This window comes from Gossypium hirsutum, chromosome A09 (genome assembly GCF_007990345.1).
Source record: "Gossypium hirsutum isolate 1008001.06 chromosome A09, Gossypium_hirsutum_v2.1, whole genome shotgun sequence".
Lineage (NCBI taxonomy): Eukaryota > Viridiplantae > Streptophyta > Magnoliopsida > Malvales > Malvaceae > Gossypium > Gossypium hirsutum.
In genome coordinates this window covers 77,693,137-77,714,160 of record NC_053432.1, presented here as the reverse complement: position 1 = coordinate 77,714,160, position 21,024 = coordinate 77,693,137, and the positions used below count along the sequence as shown (strand labels likewise).

General features: G+C 32.7%; 2 protein-coding genes across 4 annotated transcripts; one reads left to right on the top strand and one right to left on the bottom strand.

Moving 5' to 3' along the window:
• The first annotated feature begins 839 nt into the window (after positions 1 to 839).
• Positions 840 to 10,237, top strand: LOC121203177 (uncharacterized). Of its 2 annotated transcripts, none has more exons than XM_041076926.1 (6): positions 840 to 1,056; positions 1,554 to 1,690; positions 8,621 to 8,760; positions 9,210 to 9,296; positions 9,534 to 9,692; positions 9,932 to 10,237. In XM_041076926.1, exons 2-6 carry the CDS (start codon positions 1,579 to 1,581, stop codon positions 10,028 to 10,030), a joined length of 597 nt encoding a protein of 198 aa, XP_040932860.1. In that variant the 5' UTR covers positions 840 to 1,056; positions 1,554 to 1,578; the 3' UTR covers positions 10,031 to 10,237. The 2 variants fall into 2 exon arrangements, with proteins under 2 accessions (XP_040932860.1, XP_040932859.1); XM_041076925.1 differs by having other exon boundaries at positions 888 to 1,056; positions 8,612 to 8,760.
• Positions 10,204 to 16,838, bottom strand: LOC107890858 (surfeit locus protein 1). 2 transcript variants are annotated; one of them, XM_016815434.2, is made up of 7 exons: positions 16,520 to 16,838; positions 16,338 to 16,438; positions 14,401 to 14,639; positions 13,412 to 13,586; positions 13,040 to 13,323; positions 11,852 to 11,939; positions 10,204 to 10,659 (listed from the first exon to the last, which is right to left on the bottom strand). In XM_016815434.2, the coding sequence occupies exons 1-6, from the start codon at positions 16,692 to 16,694 to the stop codon at positions 11,870 to 11,872; spliced, it is 1,044 nt and encodes a 347-aa protein (XP_016670923.2). In that variant the 5' UTR covers positions 16,695 to 16,838; the 3' UTR covers positions 10,204 to 10,659; positions 11,852 to 11,869. The 2 variants fall into 2 exon arrangements, with proteins under 2 accessions (XP_016670923.2, XP_040932858.1); XM_041076924.1 differs by lacking the exon at positions 16,520 to 16,838 and having other exon boundaries at positions 16,348 to 16,433.
• Between the last annotated feature and the right edge of the window lie 4,186 nt (positions 16,839 to 21,024).

Here is a 21,024-nt window from a genome sequence, read left to right as displayed (position 1 = left end):
TGGCACTCCACCATGCGCTTTCCCCAGGCTGCCTGCAACTCTTCTTCTCCCTCCCTCTTACGCTAGTTTCATTCTTCAGTTTCAAAAATATAAATACATCATGTTTCAGAGCAAGTCAACAAAGTTGATTGGATCATACTGTTCATTTATAACAAAAGGATTTCTAGTTTTGAAAAAGAAAGTTGTAAGTTTTGCCACTATTGTTAAAAGAAAGGTTGCTAAAGGGAAGAATGAAATGTGAAATTGCATGAACATGTAAACATGCATAAACCTTTGGTGGTTGATGTACGGGTTAATATCATTTTAGCCCCTAAATTTGACGAAGTAATTCAAGTTGATATTTAATTACTTTTTTTTTAATTTAGTTGATATTTGAATTTAAAAATTGTTAATTAAATTGGTATTTTTTTTAGCTACTTAGCTGACACAGTTAACATGTATTATTCTTTTTAAAAATTAAATATATATTTTTATTTTTCTAAAAAGTATTTTTTTATTTACGTGAATACAAATTTAAATGCACTTGAATTAATTCCAAAAGTGCAGTTTTAATGAGTTTAGAATTTTTTTATAATTTCAAATAATAATATATCATTCTTTTTTTTAGAAAAATTTCTATGTATTTTTAGAAAGTTTTAGATTTTTCCTTATAATTTTAGATTTTTATAATTTTTATAGTTTTTTAGATTTTATATATTATTTAAATTTTTATAAGATTTAAAAAATATATAAATTATGTTACAATTTTTAGTTTTTTTTGTAATATTTCAAAGTTTTAGATTTTTTTAAAATAAAATTTTATAAAATATAAAAATAAATCAAGAAAAATCTAATTCCCTAAGTTGAAGAAAATACATAGCATAATTACAAAATCTGACCTTATTTTTGTAATTAATTTCGAAACTGTACCACTTTATCTAAACACACAAGAAACTAGGTAGGTACTGCCACACAATCCTCTTCTTCCCTCTAAAACCATAGCAGTCCAGAGTTGCAACGTTGCGAGCCTCATCGCCTTTCACTCAACCCCTCGGTGCTTACTAGTCTTCTATCTGGGTATTTTCCTTTCTTCCATATTTTCTCTTTTTCTTGATATGCAAGCAGAAAATTAACAGTACTTCCGTCTCTGAAAGTTTTTTATTTTTATTTTTTTAATGTTCATCAATGAAATCAGTTTCTGAAGTATAAATATATTAAATATATTCATGACATTCAGGAAGATAATTATTTTTAAAAACTAGTCAACATTGTTTGAGATGGTGGGCATTTGCTATAATCTTTACAGCACTTATTAAGAAGGATAAACCTCCTGAAGCTTGTTAACTCTCTAATCAACATCCTATAGGTTGTAACCTGGAAACAGTTCCAACCAATTTTGGCATTTAAACAATGTTTTGTTAGTTTTTGAATTATATTATCAATCGATTACAAATAATTTTTGTTAGAAACTGCAAATGGAAAAAAGATGAGAGTTTATGTTTTGTAGCCTGAAAATGAGATTTACTTCCACTACCATACATGAACTGTTGTTCTTTTTTTATTCTTTTCCTCAGGAAAACAAAAAGAATTACTGTGGAGATGCCTTCTCTTCTGCATGTACATCCAAATAAGCCCATTCCTTTTCTGGGAATTTCGGCTTTTCCTTTATTGCTACCTTCAACTAAATCAACTACTGCTTCTTTCATACGGGGTAAGTTCCTTTGCTTCCCCTATGCTCCCCTATGCATGTTTTGCTTTGTGTAAGTTCTTCTGCTGAAATTCGAACAATGTTTTATTCTATTGCCAGCAGTAAATACTTTGTTGGACTGTTATAAATTGTTGATTTCAATTAATTGTTTGGGATTTGCCACAAAGCATCTGAAATTGTAGGTATTGATTAAGTTTGAGAGTGGTGAATTGCAGTCCTGTTAGTTAATGATATGCTAAATCATTTGTTTTGCTTATAGAATCTCTTAGGCTTGATTTGGTATGGTGGAATGAAAATTTGAAATATGAAAAATTGGAGAAAAGTGAAAAAAGAGGGAAAAAATATTTTTGCTCTTTCCATTAGTGTGCTTTGTAAGAAAAATTAGAAAGAAGAAGAAGAAAGAAACCGTAATTATTTTCCATCCATTACTTGTAGAGTTGAAAGAAAAACGAAAATTAAATTATTATATCATTACACCCTTTGCAAATTAAATAAAAAGATTAAATTTAAAAAATGATGGATAATCTTATAAATATGCACACTTTGCTCACATTTCTATTATTTTCTCCCCAATTGTTTCAATTTGGAATGATTTGTTTTTCTACATTAAGATAGAAAGTAATTGAATTTCTTATTTTCTTTCCTACCAAACATACTCAAAATGCAATTTTTTTTTTCAGTTTTCCATCTTCCTCATATCATCCTTCCATTTTTTCATTCTCATAAGCACAAATACCTTTAGGCTTGGCTTGCTGAAAAGAAAAATGGAAGAGGAGGAAAGCGCAAAGATAGAGAACATGTTTTTCCTTTTTATTGGTGTGATTGGTAGGAAAGATAGAAAAATTTGAAAGAAAATGTCTATCTTTTGCTTGGTAGAGTTAAAATGAAGAAGGGAAATATGGGTTAAGCTAACAAAGTAAATATGGGTTTGGTATGTAAGCTTAACATGATACCAAAGCCTTTGTTGTTCGTTTCGCAGTTATTTTTATGTTTCTCCTGATGTCTTTATGTTTTATTGGTTTTTGTGGACCTAATATGCTGCCCCGGATCAATTAGAATTTCTTTCTGGCCTCATCTTCAAGGTAGGCCTTGTTACCTATATTGTTAAAAACAGGCTACTTTGATTATATTTTTCACAAGAAATTACATAAATATTTATACACATAGTGAGCCTAACTTAAGAAACTTCACACTAGGAAACAGACTAATTCTAGGGATGCTGTACTTAAAAATAGCCTTAAAGTTAGGGATAAAATATTTACAGAATTCTATTTGATACACTCAAATATTCCTTAATTAGGAAACTGAAATTTGACGCTCCCCTCAAGCTGGGAAGTGGATATCATCCGTTCTTAGCTTGCTTACTAATTTCTGAAACAACTTCCCAGACAATCCTTTGGTAAGTATGTCTGCTAGTTGTCCATCACTGGACACAAATGGAGTGCAAATTAAGCCACTGTCCAGTTTTTCCTTTATAAAATGTCTGTCAACCTCAACGTGCTTCGTTCGATCATGTTGAACTGGATTATGTGCAATATTGATAGCAGACTTATTATCGCAATACAACTTCATTGGACCTTCCCACTTGATCTTCTAATCTTCCAAAATAATTTTTAGCCATAACAACTCACAAACTCCAAGAGCCATCGCCTTAAATTCAGCTTCTGCATTAGATCTAGCCACAACATTTTGTTTTTTACTCCTCCAAGTCACAAGGTTGCCTCCTAGGAAAGTGCAATAGCTCGAGGTTGATCTTCTATCAACCATAGATCCTACATAATCTGCATCAGTATAGGCTTCAAGGGTTAAATTCTCCCCTTTTTTAAATAAGATTCCTTTGCCTGGCGTGCCCTTTAAGTACTGTAGAATCTGATATACAGCTCTAAGATGTGATTCTTTGGGATTGTGCATAAATTGACTTACAACACCTACTGCATAGGCAATATCTGGTCTGGTATGAGACAAGTAAATGAGCTTCCCCACAAGTCTTTGATATGACCTTTTATCAACTGCTGCATCTTCTAGTGCATTTCCAAGTCTGTGGTTCACCTTTATGGGTGTCTCTGCTGGTTTACAGCCCAACTTGCCCGTCTCTGTCAACAAATCAACTATGTATTTTTGCTGAGATATGAATATTCCTTCCCGAGAGTGTGCCACTTCAATACCAAGGAAATATTTGAACTTACTGAGCTCTTTGACTTCTAATTCTTTTACTAGGCATTTTTTTAAATTCTCCATTCCTTCTAGATCATCACCAGTCACTATAATGTCATCAACATAGACTAATAAAACAGTCACTCCCCTTGAAGATGAGTGTTTTACGAACAGAGTGTGATCTCCTTGACTCTGTTTATACCCCAACTTGAGCATTACTTTGGTAAATCTTCCAAACCAAGCCCTCGAGGACTATTTTAGTCCGTACAAAGCCTTTTTTAGTCTGCAAACTACTTGTCCTGTATTTAGACCGAATCCTGGAGGAACATCCATATAGACTTCCTCCTCAAGATCACCGTGTAAAAAGGCATTTTTTATGTCAAATTGCTGTAATTTCCAGCCTCGGTTGGCAGCTAGTGACAACAACACTCTTACAGTGTTCATCTTTGCTACAGGGGCAAATGTCTCAAGGTAGTCTATTCCATACATTTGAGTGTACCCTTTAGTAACCAATCTTGCTTTGTACCCCTCCAAAGAACCATCTGACTTATATTTCACTGTGTACGCCAGCGATATCTCACTGGTTTATTTCCTCTCGGTAATTTCACTAAGTCTCATGTCTTATTTTTTTCAAGAGTTTCCATTTCAACTTTCATGGCATTTTTCCAATTCTCATCTTCTCATGCCTCGAATACAGTTTTGGGAATGGAGATAGAATTTAGGCTAGTAAGAAAGGCTTTGTGGTTATGGGACAAGTTTTTGTAAGACATGAATAGGTACAAGGGATGTTTTGTACAGGCTCTAGTGCCCTTTCTAATAGCAATGGGAAAATCTTCTAAATTTGCAGTATTAGAATTCAAAGTAGGTTCAGCAATTACCTCAGGTCATATAGGAAAAGAAGATGATTGAACTTGCATTGGTGCCTTCATCCTTGAGTAAACCAGTAAAGGACGAGTAGTGTCTTGAATTCCTCTTAGTGATTTGGGTGTATTAGGCTCTGTTTCAGGTTGTATAGGAGCCATTGTTTCAAGTCGGGCAGGTTGGTTAGCAGGCAATAACTGAGTGGAAGTGTTTGGTTGCTGGATAGGAGCTGGAATGGGAGTGTTTGGTTGCTAGACAGGAGCTGAAATGTGAATGTTTGGTTGCTGGACAGGAGCTGGAATGTCAAGAAGAAAGAATTCTTTGTCCTTATCTTCTGTGAATAAGATCTCCCCCTGAAGATAAGGACGAGTGAAGAAATTTTCTTGTTCTGCAAAAGTAACATCTGCTGTTACAAAAAAAAAATTTGTGGCTGAATGATAGCATTTGTACCCTTTTTGAGTGGAAGAATAACCAAGAAAGACAGTTGACAGCTCGTGGATCAAATTTTCCTCTATTTTGAGAATGAACATGTACAAAGGCAACACAGCCAAATATTTTGGGAGTAAAGTTACTTGAAGTATTGAAATTAGGAAAGAATTTTGCTAGAACTTGCATAGGACTTTGAGATTCAAGGACCTTTGTAGGCAATCTATTTATCAAATGAGTAGCAGTTAAAACAGCCTCCCCCCAGTATTTTTTAGGGACATTTTTTTTGAAACAAAAGGGCTCTTGTAATAGCTAAAATGTGACCATTCTTTCTTTCGGCAACACCATTTTGTTGGGGTGTACTAACACAAGATGACTTATGTATAATGCCTCTTTCTTGGAAATATGTTGAGGGAAATTGATTGAAATAATTCTTGGCATTGTCTGACCTAAACCTTTTTATTTCAGCTCCAAATTGTGTTTTGATCATGTTGTAAAAGGTTGGAAAGACAAACCTCACATCAGATTTTTGTTTTAAAAGAAATATCCAAGACACACGAGTACAATTATCAATAAAGGATACAAACCACCGAGCCCCAAAAATAATTGAAATATTGGATGGCCCCCAAACATCACTTGAATAAAAGTAAAAGGAGTGGATGTTCTTTTATTGCTTACTGGAAAAGAGGTACGTTTATGTTTTGCAAGTTCACAGATATCACAATGAAATTTTTCAACAGTTAATCCTTTAAACAATGAAGGAAACATAATTTTAAAGACTCTAAACAATGGATGACCAAAGTGAAGGTGATAGAGCCAAAATTGGTCTTTATTGGTTTTAATAGATTTGGATATGAAAGATAAATGTGAGGAATTCAAAGCACTAACTTCTTCACTGGATTCTTCAAGATAGTATAGGCCATTTACTTCCTTAGCATGTCCAATCATCCTCGTATTTTGTTCTTGAAAAAGATATCGATTGTGATAGAAAAGCACTTTACAGTTAGAGTCTTTGGTAATTCTTTGAATGGATAAAAGATTGGTAAATAGTTTTGGAACATGAAGGACATTTTTAAGAGTAAGGGTTTTGTTTATAACAATATCACCTTGACCAGCCACTGTGATCACAGAATTATCAGCTACTGTTATTTTTCTACTACTAGGACAAGGTGTATATGAAACAAATTTTTGTGAGGAGTGGGTCATGTGGTCTCTAGCTCCTGAGTCAATGACCCAAGAACTTTTGGTATCTGTATCCGAGACTTTAGAATCTTGAAAAGAGGATATACCTGAAAAAGCCAAACTACAAGTACCTGTTGAAGAAGATTTTTCCAATAATCCCAGCAAATTTTTTAACTTCTCAATTTCTTCTTTATTGAATTCAACAGGTGATTCCTGAGAATTATTTTTTCCATCCAGTTGTCTTGCTGTATTTGCTCACCCTTGTCCCTTTGGTTGTCCACCTTTTTCTGAAAAATTTTTGTTTGTTGTCTGTGGCTTCCCATGGAGTTTCCAGCATCTTTCTTTAGTGTGACGGGCCTTTTTACAGTAGGTGCACCATACGGAATCCCTGTTAATAGGCTTTGTACATTCTGTCTGTCTATTATCTTCACTAGTTGGCTGCTCCGGGCCAAATCTCTTCTCACTTACAGCTTTTGTAACCAAGGCTGAACTATCCACTTGACTGTTCTCAACCATAACTCCTCTTCTTCCTTCCTTAGCACGAACAATTGCAATTGTCTCATTTAGTGATGGTAGTTCCTCTTTTCCAAGTATTTGAACTCTTACTACATTAAACTCAACATTTAGTCTAGCAAGAAAATCATAAATTCGATCCTTTTCAACGAACCTTTTCAGGAGTGCTGCATCTTCACTGAACTTCATCTGAATGCACTGGTAATGATCCATCTCTTGCCATAAACTTTGCAACAGATTGGAATACTCTGTGATTGATCGACTTCCTTGCTTGGTGGATGAAATCTTAGTCTTGATTTCATAGATTTGAGCAGCATCTCGAACTTTAGAATAAGTTTGCTTCACAGCTTCCCATATTTCTTTGGATGTGTTAAGAAACATGCATGTATCACTGATTTCTGGCATCATAGAGTTCCATAACTAAGACATTACCATAGAGTCTTGTTCATCCCAAGCATCAAATTTAGGGTCTCCTTCTTTAGGTCCAGTTCCGAGTGACTCAGCTTTCCTCCTCCTTTCAAGAACGTACGAACCAGTTGAGACCACTTCAGGTAATTTTTCCCATTTAGCCTGTAGGCTACTTGGATGTTCTGAAACTCACTTGTTGGGTTTGAGTTGTTCACAGAAACTTCTGAGACATCCCCAGTGTTACTGATCTTGACAGTTTCAGTCATGTTTCGTTTGAACAAATTCTACAAGCTTGAGGGCTAGTTGGGAGTCAGGAAAAAAAATCGCCAGACAAAGAAAAAAAATCCCAAATATCGGGCTAAAAAAGCTCTGATACCATGTTAAAAACAGGCTATTTTGATTATATTTTTCACAAGAAATTACATAAATATTTATACACATAATGAGCCTAACTTAGGAAACTTCACACTAGGAAACAGACTAATTCTAGGGATGCTGTACCTAAAAACAGCCTTAAAGTTAGGGAGAAAATATTTACAGAATCCTATTTGATACACTCAAATATTCCTTAATTAGGAAACTGAAATCTGACATATATTAATGATTTGATCTGGTACAATGTCTTTCAAACATATTTCATTTAACTCTTGATTTGAAGCCTTACTGGAGAGTGTTAATTTTGATAAATAACTCAAAACTTGTCTGGAAGGGAAATATTTATGGCAACATTAGCATGGCTATTAGTAGTTTTGGCTGATTTAATGCTTGTTATCGGTTGATGGATATTTGCTAAAAAATCAACTGTTATTCCTGAAACTGTGAGACCCCAATACTGAAGTATTTGTTCTCCCATTATGTTTACTGTGCATGTCCCAGATTGATCCTTCTTTATGTCTTTCTTTTTAATTCCCTTTGTAAAGTTAATGGATTTATGTTATTGAGAAGCCCCATTCATGAGTTAAACTTTTCAATAGTTATACATGTGCATGCATGTATATATATATATGCATGTATATGATTAAAATAAAGTTTCTACCTGAACTTATTTGACCCAAGCATCTTATTGCAATTGCAGTTTTACCAATATGGTTTTTTCTTGGCCAGTACTTTGATGACTTGAAGAAGACTTAGCTTTACATGGTTCATAATTTGTTCTTCTTTCTATTTTTCTTTTCTATATGAAACATTAGTTAAAAAAATAGGGAAGCATTTTTCTGGTGATCACTTTTGAGGACCATAAGAAGTTCCCGTTATCTTCTGGACTCCTTTTTAATGTTAATGGAAGGGCCTGATATAAATTAAATTTCTTTCCTTGGTATAAATAACGAACACCTTATATTGCTTTATTTGATTGTGGTTCATTCCACCCAAATTGCTTAGGTACTGCAGACCCTCAGATCTTGCATAGAAAAGAAGCTTCTCTCTTTCTGCAAAATGAGTTGAACAACACAAGGTCAAAGAAACTGGTCTCCTTTGCTCCCAGGTGTAGCGGGTCCACAAACTCCAGTGACAGTAAAGATCAAACTAAGGCATGAACTTCATACTGCTGATAAATGAGCTTTATATATATATATATCTTTTTTCTGTATTATGCATGTATAATTTATCTCTAGCTTCTTTCTCAAGCAAAGAGAAAGGGTTTTATAATATGCATATAGATTAGAAACATAAGTTGTATCATCTAATTTTAGATCTACAAATGCCGGACAAAATGCTGGTAGCTAAAAGAAATTGTATTGGATCTGGTTTGTTGAAACAATTAACCCTTAGTTAAAAGAGGGAAGAAGCTCTCCGAATAATAGTAAAAAAATCTGAAACCCTGATGACCTAATTTAAAGAAGAGGAATGCTCACTCTCCTTACATACATATTCTTATAGAATCTAATTTGCAGTTCTGTAAGTACCTGCTCAACTTTCACCATGAGTTGATCTTGTTGACTTGGAATACTGAAATCATATCTTGCTTGTTCTTGGGCAGACACCTTTTGGATACACAAGGAAGGATGTTCTATTGATTGGCCTTGGAGTCACTGTTGCCGGAGTTGGGTTGAAAAGTGGATTGGAGGTATCTAGGTTCACTTGTGATTTTTTCTTTTTTTTTTTGCTCTCTGCTTATGCCCTTTTTGCCTTTACATGCATGCTTGTTTTTATTCTTGGAATAGCCATAATTGCGTGTTCCAGTTCCACAACAAAATTAGACATTTGCTGTTTTTGCATTCTCTTTTAACCATGCATTAAGATGGTTTATTGAGCAATTTCTTTCTGTAAGATTCACCATGACCCCGTGACGATGGTTTTGCAGTTTGTGGGAGTTGATCCTTTACAAGCAGGAAATGTAGTTCAATTGGTAATGGTTTTGGGCCTCACAGTGGGATGGATTTCGACGTACATCTTTAGAGTCTCAAACAAGGAAATGACGTACGCTCAACAATTACGTGACTATGAAGTCAAAGTCATGGAGGTTTTTATTTCTATACTTTTCTCCTTTCAACTATTTGGTATTATCTTCCAAATTGGTGCTCTACTGGTTAGGGTTTGTCAACATCTGTGGCTAGCCTATAAGATAGTTGAGGTTGTTGGAAGACGATGAAAAAAGAAAAGAAAAAAAAAAGAGATGATAGGCATCACTTACTGGTTGAATATCGATCAGCAAGCAATGCATGTAACAAAGTTGAAAGAACTTTTCTTTGTTTTTTACAGAAACGGCTAGAAGGTTTGACAGAAGCAGAGCTGGAGGCATTGCTTGAACAAGTTGAAGAAGAGAAGCAACGGCAAGCAAGTGGGGAGCAGGTTAATTGAAGCTCTTTACATTTTAATATCCATTATTGAATTTTGACAGGTTGGATAATATGTATAATTGTATATCGCCATGCAATGATGTTCCTTCTATAGCCACTGTAAATGTAACCATGTATGACTAATGTAAGAGTCATACACCCTTACAATGTAATTGAATCTAAAGTAAGGACGGATGGATGAATGGATGTACATTTATCTTTGCATTCAGTCTGGTAATCGACTAAAATGAAAAAGAAACAAAAGCCAAAAATAACCTACAGCTTAATGAATATACGTACGGGATCCACTAAGTTCCCCATTTATGTTATAAACAACACATTCTCAATGGTAGAGAATCCTAACTAAACACAGTAGATGAAAACCCGTAAGTTCCATCCCCTCACAAATCAATCATCCCTCTTCCTCTTATTTTTTCCCCTTTCATTTTTCTTTGTTTGCTAGACTTGAAAAATATCAAACTTAAAGTGCACAACAAGGGTTTTTCCCCCTTCTTTTAAATTTAAAGCCAAAACACTCATCTGTTTCTTTCCATAGATCAAAAGCCTGGTGGTGCAATTGGAATAGCCTTTTCAGCAGTGTCTCTCAAAGATTCCATGCTTGTTTGCTTGTCCAAGGTCTTCAATGCAAACCTAGTTACAAAATGAAAAGATGCAATTTATTCTTTAAAGAGAGGAAAAATAAAAAGTACAAAGAGAAGATATAATTCATATTTCTACTTAAATCATCTACCAATCAGCAGTTCATACTATTAAATAAGTTGGAAAACAGAAAAATGTAGTTACATGAACAAGGTTTACTATCATTCTTCACCTGCAAAACATAACGCCAATCTAATTTTCCTTAAGCTTATAATATTATAGTTCTTTTTCTCTAATTTGAACATGACAATGCGATTACTTTCGTTATTGCAAATAAAGCTTATTATACTTTCAATGTCTAATGTAGGTATGCTAAAATGTGATTATTGGTATTATTAGGTTTACATGCACTTTTGGTGCTTTTATGTTTAGATATAATTTAGCACACCAATATTTTTAAAGTTGAATTTCTTCAGATGTTATTAATTACTAATCAGTAGAGAATTCAGAACATGCATAATGGCATAGTATTTAAAATTGACTCCTCGAGAAAGGAATAATGAGTGTTTGAACAGAGATTATAATATAAGAAGGCTCACTGTCCAAAATTGCACTTTTGGAAAATTATTAACATACACAAGGCAGTGGCAAAACGAGCTAAATATTAAGAAGATCCACAAAAAGATTTTTAAAAAATGTGTCATGGTTCTACAAATGGAGCGACAATGAAGAAATGTACAATCCAGCAAATATATTTTCTCATTCTAATAATAGGACTTGAGGCCAATGAGTTCTTCATGTTATTGCATATCAAAATTTTGAACTGATAAAGGATGAAAAAGGGAAAGTATAATACCATAACAATAACAGGCTGCCAGAAGAAAACATAATCCAACAAATAATTCCAAAATGAAGCAACAAATAGTACCATCAAATCAGGGCAAAGAGACTAAAAACAGTGCCACGCATTAAACTTTTCATTTTGCTTGAAGTAAATGTATGCGACGTGGGCGAGGGGATATAACTTCCCAAGGACTCTCCAAACAGAAGAAAAACTTGGAAAACATTGAACATACCAATTTGGGACACGTACTCATATCCAATGCTTATACCTGAGTCCAGGTAACATAGGTGCCACCAAATAAACAATTTCTTTTTGCAATATGTACTTAGGGTTAAGAATATGTTACAATCAATATGCTTGAATGCACATCAGAACAAAAATCATAGGAATAAATTATACCTTTTAGAGTAATGCTTGCTATCTCCTACTGTTTTTTGGCTTGAGCCTCTTGAAAGCCATAAATGTAACAGCAGCGGACAAAGAGTACCTGCAGAAAAATGAAATGGATACCAGGTAAGAGATATGATAGGAGTTAAAACAATTAGCTTTGAAGTTGAGATAAATCTGTTGTATTGTTGTCTTTTCACTAACAACCTGCTGAGGTGACACCATGATCTAATTCAGAAAATGCCAGAAATAGCAAGAATGTTCTCAAAATAAAAGGTGTAGCAACAGAGGCAAACAGAAATCTAATTAATATTAACACATGCATGCTTCCTTATCACAATCCATCTTGCATCCCTAAACATGTCTCTACAGATACATGACTCATTATGTCCCATCTTAAGATATTTTATTGAAGAGAACTTTACTTTTTGCTAAAGTTACAGATTCCTGCTATGCAGAATCTTGACCACAAAAGATTTTATTATATACAATCAGTTAAGCTTTAATTAAGTTTTTCTAATTTCGAAGGAAAAAATTTTGAAAATCCGTGAGGCATAACACTGATTCTCAACCCTAATGCAACTAACCTATGCTTATTTCTACAAGATTTTTATCTGCCAAGTTATTCAAGAAAATAATTCTGACACTTCCCTGAGATATTCAGATCCTACTCAGATAACAAGATATTTTTCTGAAGGAGGATAACAAGATTATTAATCCGTAAGCAGATAATTTTTTTTTCTTTCATAGAATTTTTTAAGACTACTTAGCCATCCAAATGCAGAATTTTGTTTTGCACTAGATTGTTTTTCTATATTATCATCAGGCTCAGCTGAAAGGTACCAGACACAGTGTTATAAAATAAAAAATAAAAAGCTTGTAGTCATTCAAGACAGAACTTGGATGCAACAAAACAGCTAAAAATACCCCATCATGATAATCATACTAAGATGTAGAATTTTAGAAGATAGTAAAGAGTTATCAAATTATGTGCTCACAAATAGAATAAAATTTACAAATTTGCAGCAACTTCATACTTTTATTTCACCTCAGGATGCTTCCCTAACAAAACAACCCCAAAATAACCCTGGAAGAAGAGGGGGAGCATGCAAAATAATATAAAATATCCTCAAATATCTTTAACAAATGAACTATATCTGCACAGACAAAATATTTTGGATCACAAAATAGGACTCATACCATGTCAATGTATAATTTAGATGATCTTGAGGCATTACTGAACTGCGAATCAAGGCATTGATATCCTTTGGAACAGGGTAAGGGTTGCTTGGATTAACATTTTCATTGATGTCCTCAATTAAAAGAGTATCCTTTGGAAGCCCACAAGCAACAGCAATTGCAGGAACATCAACATAAAACCACTGTCCCGAATTTGGATCATTTGGTGGAACAAATACACTTGGTTTCTCACTCCCCCGGACAACTCCAATAACTTCCACATAAGTAATAGCAGGGGCTTGAGCCTGTAAGTTCCAAAAAGTTTTAGACCTTTTCTCCTAAAATATATGTCATTGGCATCAGCAAAGGATTCAAGAGATGACAAGAGACAACCTCAACAGCTTTTTGCTTCTTAGATTGAAACATTCCCCACCAGCTTCGTTCATTCTGTTGGACAGGAACAACATCTGTACTTGAAGATTTCTCTCTGTCTTGTGAAACTTCAAAAGATTTGTCTCTCCAGCTGCGTGGGACCCATCCTCTATTTACAAGAACTGGAGACTGCACACTGAAAAGTACATTCAAATTAGTTGAATGGAAACATAGCAAGCAACCCCATGCACCAAAAAGGAACATTAAGTCCTGCAACAAATAACAATTAACCTTCAAAGGTGACTGCAAAGGGAAATTACCACATATCATAAAGGTAGGCTAGAATCTTGCAGCTTAGCTCACTATTTTGTGACAAAAGCCTAGAGCAAAGCAGTCAAACCAACACTTCATAGACTTCACTTTTTTCCCCGGCCGGGGGGGGGGGGGGTTGAGAGTGTGGTGAGTAAAATGACAAAAAATAGAAGAACCTAAATCCCTTAAAACCCACTAGTGAAACTGAAAAGCTTGACCAGAGGCAATAGCTTTAGTTGAGAGGTTCAGCCATAAATACTTGAAATAATCCTAATGAATAAAGCAACATCAGAAGTACCATTATGTGATTCTTCAGGACATACTTACCACACAAAAATTTGGAAGCTTCAAAAGTTCAGATTACATGTTTTACCTAGAGTCAAATGTTTGGAAACACATATTCTTTGGAAACAAGAGGGAGGGGAAGAACTTTGGGGCTAAAGACCACTACCAAAATTAGCAAATGGTAGTAATAGGTTGGCCAAAGAAAGTCCTTGCTACCATACCATCTCCATTCCTATGCATGCCCTACTCCCTCCAAAGTCCTAACTCCCATAACTATGCTTAAAGATGAGATGGGATGAAGAGGTAGAGGAAACTAATACTAAGATGTATAGGAAATAGGATATAACTGGAAAAATAAAAAAATGAAGAGAAATTTGACATTTGATATAGAACAAAAAAGTAATTTCAATAACCTATCAGCATTGTCAGGGAAGGGCATTAGGGGTGTAATGACATAGTAGCCATTTTCAGTCACTCCAGAAATGCTTCTAGAGCGAGGCCCAATGTAGATTGATCTTTCATAATCAAAAACTCCTTTGCACACGACTCGCCTAAACTCTAAAGTGTCCAATATTTCACTTGAAGGAGGCATGTCATTTAGTTTCAAAGGTTCCATTTGCAACCTCTTCTGTCTGTAATCCAGCATCTCTATCTGTATTAAGCAAAATGAACAAAATGTAAGAATGCACTTCTGAAAACAAAATTAAAAAATGGAAAAATAAATTCCTGAAGGATACAAGCAAGAGAATAGATGGGAACAACACGTGCAGCAAGTTGAATGCGCATGTTTCTAAAAAGCAGACACATTGGTATAGTTAGGCACAAGTTAAGGAAAAGGCTTTCTATTAACTCTTGCAGCGATGCATAAACCTGAAAGCACAGGGCTTAAGTGCCATGGTCCATTGAAAATGACAGGTGACTATGCTTACAAAGTATATGGTTTATGATAAAGAAGATTAGTGAAATAATATATGTATGCCAAATTATATATCATTCATTTGTGCATTAGTTTTCTCAGACTATTTTATTCATTCAAATGGTTTATCTATAGTTTGAACTTTTGATGCAGGAGCTTTTTATGTTATTAATTTTATAATATTTTATTATTTCAGTTTTATTTATTGCGTATTAGATATTTTATGGATGGCTAGGATTATCAAGTATCTTTAGGGTTTAAATATAGGGCTAGAATAAAACTTTTTTTGCAAGAAAGCCTGGTAACTTTACTTGCAAGAAAGAAAGCCTATATAAATAAGTTGTAGGCTTTATAGCCATTATTATTAGGGTTATTATTAGGTACACCGCCAATGGAAATAAAAAATTCCACAAGCAGGGTTAAGATGATTACATATGTCCATTTTTTTAGATTTCATCAAACCGTGCTTATGGACTTTTTTTTTTCCACTGGCAGTGCACCAAATAATAATCCTTATTATTTTCCTTGAATTAAAATAAAGAAACTAGAGGTTTCTTTTTAAATTTATATTTTCTAGAGTTCCATCTTCTTTCTAACTTGATTTACAGCCCTAATTATTTAACTGCATCTGTACACCATAAGAAAAAGATACAAGTCTTAATCTACCAAATTTCAAGTATAAATGTAATTTAGAGCATCTCTAGCAGCATATTTCTATTAAAAAGAAAAAAGAAAACACCACTATGGAGCACTATTGCCTCATGCTTGACTATGATAGCTGGACTTGAGGTGAGTCAGATGCAAAAATGTATCTGAAACAAATAGAAGTTTTTCCATATATTTATAGAATGAAACCCTATACGACCATACCCATGTCCAAATATGTGTCAAACAAGAAGTTGGACATAGGAACTTGAAAAAGTCTAGGTAATGTTGGTACCTGATTTGCATAAAACCTAAAATCATACCATAGGCCAACACCAAGACATATCCTATTAGAACACACCTCTAAATTTAATTCTATTCGGCCAACTTATTCAATTAAATAGTGAAATGATAATCAATCTTTTCTAATTTAGAACCAGCTTGAAAATCCCTTTTTCTCACTAGAAATCAGAACCATTTTCTTTGGTTTGAACCCTGTTTCTTCAAAGAAGCAATTTCAAATTGATAAACGAAAATTACTAACAACAAGAGTATTATATTTGATCTACTTCTACAACAATTCAAATTCACTGGAAAAACAGTAAATGTTAAATTTACTTTGACTTGGAAGAAGAAAAAAAACCCAAGAATGATTGGGGAAAACTCAAGCGTAATACTTGAAGAAAAGGGCAATGAACAATGATAAAGATCGAATAAGAAAACACTAATGCATAGTTTTTAGAGAGTAACAGAAAAGGCAAGAGGAGGAAAGGAAAATAAATAGTTGACCTTGTCTTGCCTTCTGAAAATCTGCCAAGTTCCAAGGCCGAAAGTGATAGCTCCAGGAAGGAAAAGAAACCATCTTGACCATTTTGATCCTTTCTCTTTATCTGCCAAACATCAACAAATGAAGATGGAAAATATTCTCTAAAAATCCCTAGAAGAAGAGAAAACCTGATAAGATAGAATACCATGAAGAGATTGGGATGAAGCAACAGCAGCAGCGGTGGAGAAGGAAGAAGATGGTACCCAATGCTTTGGCGGGGGGAGGGATTGGTTGGGAAGGGAATACAAGGCCCCAGTGGGGCGGAGTCTCGTTAGGGCTTTGGAAAGGATACCCATATTTGCTCTCACATTTGATGCCATTGCCAGCAGCTACAGGCAACAGCCTATTGACCCTTTGTTTTGTTTTTGAGCCCCGGAGTGACAACGAGGGAAGACCGATGGTCACTGTTACAACTTACAAGGGTTTTTGGGCTTTGAGCTTCTGTTTACTTGCTGAAGTAACGCAAATTTATTTGGTCCATAAAATAACAAATAGAAAAAATAAATTATCGCATTAGGGAAAATTGAGTTTTTTTAATTATTATATTTTTTCAATAAAAAGTTATTAATAGAGTAATTACCTTTAGGGTGTGTGTTTGATTCAGTTAATTTGATTTTTATTAAAAAATGAATAAATTAAATATTTAGGGAGCAAAATTGAATACATCGAATAAAAAGTTTTTCCTTTGGTCTGATTTTTCGGTTTTATACTTTTTTTTATTGAATTTATTTTAATTGACGTACTTATTAATTTAGTATATCATATTACTTTTAATTTTAATTTTAATTTTACTTCAAGTTCATTATAAAAATATTAAAAATTAAATCAAATAATTTTTAATAAACTTGAAAATTATTTATTTTCTTACATGACCAACAATCTAACATGCAATAAATGACAAAAAATAAATTGAATATCATAAAAAAAATTATCAATTTAAGTTTTTAAAAGTATTAAGTTTTAAATGAGTATTTGAATTTAAGATTTAAATTTTGGTTTAAGTATGTGAATAGGTTATGATTTAATCAGTATATTCAGTTTAAAATGTCAAATAAAAAACGACGAATAAATTTATTAAAGCGAACATAAAAATTAATTAAATCGAAAAATCAAATAAACTAAAAAATAATAATTTTTATTCAATTCACTTTGGTGTAGAATTTTTTTCACACACCTGATCACATTTTAATGCATAATGTTTCTTGGAATAAGAAAAAGAGCTATTTCGTAATTTTATTTTATTTTACTTTTAATATTATTTGTACTCTTTCTAATTTTTTACTTTTAATTTTTCAGATTTCTATTTAATTATACTCAATTGAAATAAAATTTGTATCCTCAAATTTTGTGGAGAATATCGTATGCACTAACAAAAAGTAAGACTTTTTAGATAAAAATGGATCATTTATATTTTAGGTTACTAATGAGTTAAAAAAAGCCTTTATTCCTTTCAAATTTGAAGTCTTTCTTTGTGTGAGCTCCAAAAATATTCGAATTTAAGCAATTTATAATGTTTTTAAATGGGCGTTGATTGTGATAAGATAAAATATTTTACCTCACAATTATAATATCTAATTTTAAATAAATACGATTCATAAAAAACATTTTTAATTCCTTTTCGTATTAACCAAAATAAATTTATGAAATTAAAAAAGTTTTAATTTTACCAAATTTGGAATAGAAGATGATTATCTTTATGCTCAAATAACCAAAAATGTCTTGATTTCAAAGTCAAGACTTTGGGATGAATGAACTTTGAACCTATATACGTTGTTCTTTGGGGCATAGCAACCAAGAATTAACTACCTAATAATTAAAATAATGTGATGGAAAAGAAAAATATAATCCTATTATATAAATTCCTAATATTTTCGTTTGGTTTGTTTTAATGTAAAAGTTTTTATAAAAAAATATTGTTATTCTTTTTTTATATTTATTTCATGTAAAATGGAATGGTTAACATATAAAAATTTCCCTTTATTCCCATAAACTGTAAGATATTTTTTAAATTGATAAGGCTCTGTTTACTCTATCACTCCCACATCCGACCCAAAAATCAAGTCAAAACACCAGTAGCTTGCATTCTCTATTACATTCTTTACTTATCAAATATTTTCTTATAAATTTTTATAATTTTTCAATTTAGTCCCTTTTTGTCATAAAAGCTCAATATTCACTAATTAATCCTATTAAATCAATTTTCTTTCTTGTTACACTTTAATCATATAATTTATCTCAATATGTTGTTTCACATATCAAATTTCTATATATTTCGCTTCTATTGTTTTATCCACGTATTTATCAAGTTTAACAATTTAGTCATTATCATCATAAAAATTTCATATTTTTCCACAATTTTGCTTTTACAATACTTTATGCATATTTCATCATCTCATAACACATTCATTAAACTTTTATCATAATTTCCGCATTCACATATTAAATTATTTCACACTTAAACTTTTGTACAATTTTTAATTTAGTCCCTATTGCCATGTAATTTATTTTTCACCATATAAGGACTTTAATCAAATAATTCATTTTAATATCTTATTTCACAAAACAAATTTTTATGCGTATCACTTCTCTTGTTTCAATTATAAATTTCACAAAATTTACAATTTAATCTTTAATATCATTTTGTAATCAATTCACTGCTACATTTAAACTCTTTATCATAAATCTCAAATATATGTTTATTTCATTAAAAACAACTTTTATGAAATATTTTTAGTAAATCTATCAAACAGTAAAAAATATTTTACACAAATTTATCTAAACACCAGAAAATATTAGATTTTCTAAAAAAGTAAGTAATTTTTTAGAAATTATTTTTCGGAAGTTATTTTCAGTGAAATAAACGGAATATTCGTTTATTTTGATCTTGGTTAATTCTTTTTTATGAAATTACTAAAAATGCAAAAACCAAGAAAATATTGGCTTGCTCTACCTTTTCCATTCCTCATCTTCCGTTTCTTTGTGAAACAAAAATCAAGATTAGTTGACAATCAAGAAGTCTACGAGCTCATGTTACCTGAAATTGAATACTTTTCTAAGTAGAAGGGGGGAAAGCACACTACGGCATATACAAAAGTGAATGCTCCAGATGATGACATTGAAAAAAAAAAGGTGAGTTAACACTAACCACTGTCCCCATTGTAACTGGCTCAACATCTGCCGTAGTGTCAAGTGATGACCAGGATAAATTAGGGTGTGCAAAATTCGGGTAAAACCGAAAAAATTCGGTTAACCGATCGAATTCGGTTAATCGGTCCGTTAACCGAATTAATTCGGTCGGGGTCGGTTAATAATTTTTTGAGTTTTTGGTTAACGGTTAATTCGGTTCGAAACTAGTCGGTTAACCGAATTTTTCGGTTTAACCGAAAAAATTAATAAAAAAATTTATAATATATAAATGCCTACTATCCACTCAAACCCAATCCAACATAAACCCGAATACCCAATCTAATATATATTAACCCAAGTTTCCAACCCAACACAATTACCCAACCCAATCATAAAAATTATAAATAATTTAATAAATAAAAATAAAAATTTAAAACTAAAAATAAAAATAAAAAACATATAATTTTATACAAATAATTCGGTTAATTCGGTTAATTTTATACTTATTTTAACAAAAAATTAAAAAACACATAATTTTCGATTAATTCGGTTAACCGACCGAATTAATCAAAAAAATTCCAGTTCAGTTAATTTTTTTGAAAAAATTTCAGTTCGGTTAACGGTTAAAAATTTTGAAGGGTTGGTTAATTCAGTTAAGTTATTTCGGGTCGGTTAACCGATTGAACACCCCTAGGCTAAACTATTGGAACAATTGGACGAGGAGCTAGTTTGCCTAGACAAAAGCCTTCAATATCATGCGCAGCAGCTGAAGATCCATCAACGACAACGAACTTATGCTCAACACTACAAGTTGTTTCTTCTTTGTTCGATCTTTTTTGAATTTTCCGAGCAAATAAGTGGGAGATAAAGTATGTTCGGGCGAGCATGTGGGAATGTCCGATCCGAATACAAAGTGCTACATTAATCATCAAAATAATATGTGTAGCGACGTAAAAATTTCACTTTGGTCGCTAATTGAGGCGATTTATTGAAAATTTGAAAACCGACTTTTGATTTTAAAAAGGGAGTCGCCACCGATCCTTTTCTAGGTGTGATCGGACACCTAATAAATCCTCTTTTTTTAAAAGAAAATTTATTTTTTAAACAAAAAGAAGGCCGAGTTTAGGTCTACGTCAAAAGCCAGAGAAAAAATAGGGTTCGGGAGTCGGTTACGCACGAGGAAGGTATTAGCACCCTCGCGACGCCCAAAATTGGTATCTCGTTAAACATGTGCTGTCTTAATTTTCAAAAATGCAAGTTCAATGTAACATTTAATCATGATCCGACCAAAACATGAGAAATTTCAAGTTTTTGGGTTTTTTTTTAAGGATGTTCCGTTTTTAACACAAGCCAATGTGATTCACCCAACATAGCGATTAAATCACAGACTTAATGTTAAAATCGGTACGTTGCCTTATTTATTAAAATAAAAATGTTTCTAAAATAATGATAAAAAAAATTGACGATGTTATTGTAACAAAAATTCATAAGTAAATAAACGATGCAAAATAATAAGATGATTAA

What these genes read in the sequence shown, in the direction of transcription:
- LOC121203177 (XM_041076925.1), top strand. Translation starts at nt 1,579, where the DNA reads ATGCCTTCTCTTCTGCATGTACATCCAAATAAGCCCATTCCTTTTCTG. An exon ending in TACTGCTTCTTTCATACGGG is followed by an intron (nt 1,691 to 8,611) that starts GTAAGTTCCTTT and finishes CAAATTGCTTAG; the next exon opens with GTACTGCAGACCCTCAGATC. An exon ending in ATGAAGTCAAAGTCATGGAG is followed by an intron (nt 9,693 to 9,931) that starts GTTTTTATTTCT and finishes TGTTTTTTACAG; the next exon opens with AAACGGCTAGAAGGTTTGAC.
- LOC107890858 (XM_016815434.2), bottom strand. Translation starts at nt 16,694, where the DNA reads ATGGCATCAAATGTGAGAGCAAATATGGGTATCCTTTCCAAAGCCCTA. An exon ending in TTCATCCCAATCTCTTCATG is followed by an intron (nt 16,439 to 16,519) that starts GTATTCTATCTT and finishes GATGTTTGGCAG; the next exon opens with ATAAAGAGAAAGGATCAAAA. An exon ending in CTAAATTATACATTGACATG is followed by an intron (nt 11,940 to 13,039) that starts GTATGAGTCCTA and finishes ATTTTTCTGCAG; the next exon opens with GTACTCTTTGTCCGCTGCTG.